The 5,825-nt window shown below is 58.7% G+C and overlaps 1 protein-coding gene across 1 annotated transcript in view; it reads left to right on the forward strand.

Moving 5' to 3' along the window:
* Positions 1-5,825, forward strand: part of IGDCC3 (immunoglobulin superfamily, DCC subclass, member 3) — a 41,604-nt gene that overhangs the window by 32,298 nt on the left and 3,481 nt on the right. The window contains exons 3-7 of the mRNA XM_010834604.1: positions 1,943-2,087; positions 2,451-2,581; positions 3,119-3,256; positions 4,551-4,709; positions 4,851-4,893. Coding sequence (XP_010832906.1) covers positions 1,943-2,087; positions 2,451-2,581; positions 3,119-3,256; positions 4,551-4,709; positions 4,851-4,893 — 616 coding nt within the window. The remainder of the gene's footprint in view (positions 1-1,942; positions 2,088-2,450; positions 2,582-3,118; positions 3,257-4,550; positions 4,710-4,850; positions 4,894-5,825) is intronic.

The raw sequence follows: 5,825 nt of genomic DNA on the forward strand, positions 1-5,825 counted from the left end.
AAAGCTGACCCAGGAGACTGGGTGCCCTCTCCACTCCCTAGGCCTGCCTCCAACCCTGCCCTCCTGGAGGCTGAGGCCTGGAAGCAGTAGAGGGGTCCCACTGGTGTGTCTGCCCCCTCCCCTGAACCTCTGGGCTGACCTGCAGGCTCTTGGCCAAACACAGCCTTTGGCCTGAGACAGGGTAGGCTGACCTCACGGTGCTCCCTGGGGATCATTTCACCAAGCCTGATGGGGACACCAGCTGGGCACTTGCCCCCACCCCCCTCCCCTAGGGCCCAAGGTGCCCTTTGTAAGGACTATATCTACCTGGGGACATGTGTGATGGATTACCTACACAGAAGCCACAGAAGCGGAACCATACACTAGCCACAGGAGCTGAAGGATACAAACCTCCATTCACATCCAGCCTCAGACCCTCACACCACACCATACACACACACACACACAGCCCCGTCCTCCCGCACCCACACCCTTGCCCACATGTGCAAGGAGGTGCTCACACCCATCAGCCGCACTCCCAGGAGGCCCTGAAAGAGGAGGAGGCAAGGCTGGGGATTTTTATGCATGTTTATATTTAATGAACCACATGCAAATGAGACAGAGAACGTGCCACAAAAGAGTCAGCCCCCAGAGACTCTGGCAAGAAGGGCACAAAGGCTTGGCCTTTCTGAGCTGCCCTGGAGTCCTGCACAGGCTGGAGGATTGAGGGGGTCTGACATGGGGTGTGCCCGCCTGCAACCAGGGAGCTGGGAGTCGGAGCTGGGACAAGCTCCAGGGTCCCTGCTGCTGTGGGGGAGGGCTCCTTCTGGGAGGGGACAACTGTCCCCATTGATGGAGTGTTGAAGGGGAGGGGCTGCCTGCCTGGACAGATGGTGAGCCGCCTTCCCGCACTTGAAGCAAAGTGGATTTTAATGAAATCACAGCCCTGGTGCTGAAACTGGGAAGCTGCGTGGGAGGGGCCCCTTCCCGGGGCTTTACAGGTTGGGGAGTGGGGATGGCTGGGAATGAGGGTGAGCAGGGACACTTAACCAGCTGAAAATGGAGTGGGGGGAGGCGGGTGGCCTACGGCCCCTCTCATGATCAGCCCCTCTCATGATCAGTGCTCAAGCAGTTAGTTCAGATCCCCGAAAGGTGGGGAGGCAGCCCCTGAATATTTATGACACATTGAAATGTAGATTGGTGGGTCTGACAGTCTTCTGAGAGGCTTGTCACCTTCGATGGATATACTACCCTCTTGGGGTACGTTGAGAAGCTGCAGAAGAATTGGGGATAAAGGGATGATGATGAAGGGCAAAGAAAGCCACTGGGCTCTGGTCACCAGGGTCTAAGGACCTGCTAGGTGACACTGGCCTAGTCACTTCCCCTCTCTGGGCCTGTTTCCTATTCTGTAAAATGTGCAGCATAATATTTAGCACCTGCATACTTTAGCCGGGGGAGGGGGGCTTCCCTGGGGGCTCAGCGGTAAAGAATCCATCTGCCAATGCAGGAGACTTGGGTTCAATCCCTGGGTCGGGAATATCCCCTGGAGAAGGAAATGGCAACCCACTCCAATATTCTTGCCTGGGAAATCTGTAGCCCTCCAGGCTCCTCTGTCCATGAGGGTCACAAAAAGTTGGACATGACTTGCGACTGAACAACAACAACCTAAGGGGGAGTTTATAAAATAAATCTAAAAGCAGCTGTAAAAGTGGGGAGCAGGCCCTGGGAGCAAGGCTTTCTATGACTGGCCTCTGTGGGTCCACAGTCCACTGTTTCAGAATTCGCCCATACCTTTCTCAGAGTGTCCCAGCCAGGCCTATACTGTGCCTTTGGGGGAGATGTTCCCACAGGTAGGTGGCAGGGTAAGCGCTGCTGTGTGATCTGAGGCCCCCACGCCCCCTCCTGTCCCCTCTGCTCCTCAGCAGGGTGCCTCCCCCATGCACACCTCCTTTTCTTTCTCCAGCCATGTCAGACTTCCACGTGCATCCCCAGGCCACCGTGGGCGAGGAGGGCGGTGTGGCCCGCTTCCAGTGCCAAATCCACGGGCTCCCCAAACCCCTCATCACCTGGGAGAAGAACAGGGTCCCCATTGACACGGACAATGAGAGGTGAGCCCTGGGTGGGCATGACTGGGAGGCTCATGGTATGACCAGGAGGCAGGCCCAGTCCAGTGTCTGGGCCTTGAAGAAGGCCTGCCTGCAGCCTCCGGGCTGGTATTCCTGCAACTTTGTTGAGACTGAGTATCTGGTGTGGCTTGTGGGCCCAGATGCAGTACTTGAGCCAGTGAGAAGATGAGTGTGTGGTTGTTTGTTGCTGAGGCTGGAATTTCAGGTGCGTCCACCAGTGAGAGTCCCAGAGTGTGTCTGCGATGACGAAAGTGAGACCGGCTGGGTGGTGGACTGTGTCCGTGATGCTGAGTGTCCTTGGGCCAGTGGTGCTGTGCTGGTGGTTGACCGTGCCCCCCACCACAGGTACACGCTGCTGCCCAAGGGAGTCCTGCAGATCACAGGCCTTCGAGCTGAGGACAGCGGTGTCTTCCACTGTGTGGCCTCAAACATCGCCAGTGTCCGGGTCAGCCACGGGGCCAGGCTCACCGTGACAGGTGCGGGCCTCTGCCCTGTTGCATTCTTCCCCCACCACCACATCACCCTCCCTTCAGTGGAACCCCAGGGCCTGGACTGCCGAGTGTGTACCGAGCACCTTCTGAGCGCCTAGCTCTGTGCTCCTCCTCCCGAGGAGAGTGCAGGGACCCCGAGGAGGGCATAGGACCCTGAGGAGGGCACAGGGACCCTGAGGAGGGCGCAGGGACCTCGAGGAGGGCGCAGGGACTCCGAGGAGGGTTTAGGGACCCTGAGGTCCCTCGCTCGCTCAGTTCTCTCGGAGGAAGCCCACCCTCTGCTTCTAGGTGTTTGGGTGGGGGTGGCTGTCCCACCGGGAGAGGCCATGACCGGAGAGATGAGTGTGGTAACGTCCAGGGACGGCCAGCATCTCCTCTCTCCACCCACCGTACCTGGTTTGGGGCTGCAACTTGTCTCCCACCCCCCATGGCCTGAGCTGTGTATGCGGGTACGGGGGGAGTGTGGTGAGGAGGTGGGAAAGGTCCCAGCTACAGTGGAGCAATGTGGCATCTTCCTCCCAGGCTCGGGCTCTGGGGCCTACAAGGAGCCTATGATCCTCGTGGGGCCTGAGAACCTCACCCTGACTGTGCACCAGACCGCCGTGCTCGAGTGTGTCGCCACGGGCAACCCGCGCCCCATTGTGTCCTGGAGCCGCCTGGGTGAGCCCAATCCTGCAGCCCCCGCCTCTCCCAACCCTGGGAGGGCCAGTCTCTTCTCCCAGTGCTGGGGGGAACTTGGAATCCTGTTTATTCTCCGTGGGGGTCTGCTTTCTCCAGTCCTAGGGAGGGGGTGGTTTCCCTCTCCTTGGCAGGACCAGGGAGGTCCGCCTGCCCACTGCATTCTCCCTCCCCCAGTGTAGATGGCTTAGCTCCCCGGGTTACCTCGTCCAGTCCTCCTCCAGTCCTGTGCCAGCTCCCCTCCTCCATGCTCCACTCGCCCTTGGCCTCACCACTGGGGCCTCCAGAACCTCTCTGCAGCTCTCAGCACCCCTAGTCGCTTTCTCTCTGGTTCATCTCTGTCCTCTACACCCAGGCCATCTTCCCCAGCGATGCAATCCCAAACCTCTCATAATCTCAGCCGGTTGTCACACCCTCTCTGAGCGCCTGAGTCTCTAGCCTGGTCCCCTAAATCCCCAGCCTAAATCCCCAGGCAGCTGAAGGAGAGAAATGAAAGGGTGCAGATGGGCCCACATTGTCTGAGTGGAGAGGTCACTGGGGGAAGGAAAGTCTGGAAGGGACGGGTGGGGTCGCATTCACAAGAAGACCGCACTGCATTGTAGCAGCTGAGTGACGGGGAAGGAGGGGGCAGCAGGCGGGATAATGGAGTAGATTTCACCACTTCAGAGGCTGAATGGGGAGCTGTCTCCTCACATTCTGACTGTGCTAATCTGATCCTGGGTGGGGGGAGAGCCCAGGGCCTGGGAGATGCTGAAAAGAGTGGCCTCACCATTAGGAGGAGCCCATAGGCCCCGTAAAGACCATCTGGGAGAGCATTTCCCAAAGCGTGATCTGCAAGGGGAAGGAATGGCTTGGTGGTCTAGCACGTTTGGGAAACAGAGTTAACCAGATGCCTTGGCTGCGGGACTTGTCAGAGCCTTGATATTAATGGGCATTGGGATAGTGAAGGAGCAGAATGGATATTTGATCAAGGAACTTTGCTCAGGAGAGACAAATCAGGCTGGGAAATGTCCATGTAAGACCTTACTTTCCTGTTTGAGAAACTAGGGGGAGGGGACTTGAAAGTCACCAGAGAGGCGGTGACAAGGCTAGGATTAGGACCCAGTTCCCTCCTGCCAGGGCAGGAGTTTGCTGTGCTGCCCCTGCCCCCTCCAGCATGCCATGATGCTTGGAGAGAAGAGTCAGAGGCAAAGACAGGGGCTCCCTGGAGGACTGATGGCGGTCAAGTTGGGACGTTCCTGGACACCCCCTTCCCTGACCCTCCGTTCCTCTTTAGATGGCCGCCCCATTGGGGTGGAGGGCATCCAGGTGCTGGGCACGGGGAACCTCATCATCTCAGACGTGACTGTGCAGCACTCAGGCGTCTATGTCTGTGCAGCCAACAGGCCCGGCACCCGGGTGCGGAGAACAGCCCAGGGCCGGCTGGTGGTGCAAGGTACGGACCCCACCCCCGCCTCGCCCCCGACCCAACGCCGCCCCGCGCTGCCCCTCCACCCGCCCCATCCTGCCCAAGCCCGGGGCCTGATACTTGCCCACGTGCCTATCCTCACCCTAACTTTCCCCTGCCCCTCTCCAGGGCCCCAGCTCTCCCCCCACCTGCCCCACCCCATCCCAGGAATGTATGTGTTGGGAAGGGAAGGGTATCTTTGGTCATTGGTCCTTCCAGGTGCCATCACCCCCTCAGTCTTTTCCACCGTGTAATCTCAGCGGGTCTCCCCGACTTGTGCCATCCCCCTCCCTGGGTCCCCTCCCGTCACATGCTGTTCTCATTCACACATGTGGCACTTCCACGCTCACACCTGCACGCACGCTCTCAGCATGCTTGTCATTTCACACTCTCACACCCCAGCTCCCTCCACACACGCAAACACACACACACACACACTCCCCTCCTGAAGCGTGCGGGCCCTCTGCAGTTGACCAGGTCATTCTGTCCATCCTCCTGTCCTGGGACTCAGCTGTCTCTGTGAACTGGGCTTGGCGGGCCGTTCTCGGGGCGGGGGCAGGGGCGGTTCTGTGGTTGTTCCCTCCTGGAGAGCTGGGGAGGAGATGGGAGAGAGCGGAATTAGGAACTTAAATGCCTGTTTGTTTAGCATTCCATGTGCCGTTAATCTGTCCAAATGAAAGTGATGGAGCATTTCATTTCTCGGGCGTTAATGGAAGCTCGAGGCTTGGGATTGGAGGAGAGCGGAACAGAATGTAGGGGTGAGGGGAGCCGGTACTGCGGGCTCATCCATCTCCCCGTCATTACTGCCTTCAAGGTGCAGCCAAACCTATTAGCACATTTATTTATTTAACAATTTCCTGAACAGGGAGCTCAGCTTGATTGCTTTCGGATACAAATGTCAGTCTTTTAAATAGTCATTGAAATGGAGTCCTCTCTTGGGTCTGCCTCTCTGGGGCGAAGGGAGGTGAGGGCTGCCACATCCTGGAGGCTGGACCAGGCTGGAGGGTGGGCCCCACCTGGGGGAGCCTCCCTGACCCCCGGCTCTCCTGCAGGTCTCTGGCCCCTCCCTCTCCCCCTCCTCATCCCTTCATTCAGAGGTGTCCC

This window comes from Bison bison, unplaced genomic scaffold, assembly GCF_000754665.1.
Source record: "Bison bison bison isolate TAMUID 2011002044 unplaced genomic scaffold, Bison_UMD1.0 scf7180017864034, whole genome shotgun sequence".
Taxonomy (NCBI): Eukaryota; Metazoa; Chordata; class Mammalia; order Artiodactyla; family Bovidae; genus Bison; species Bison bison.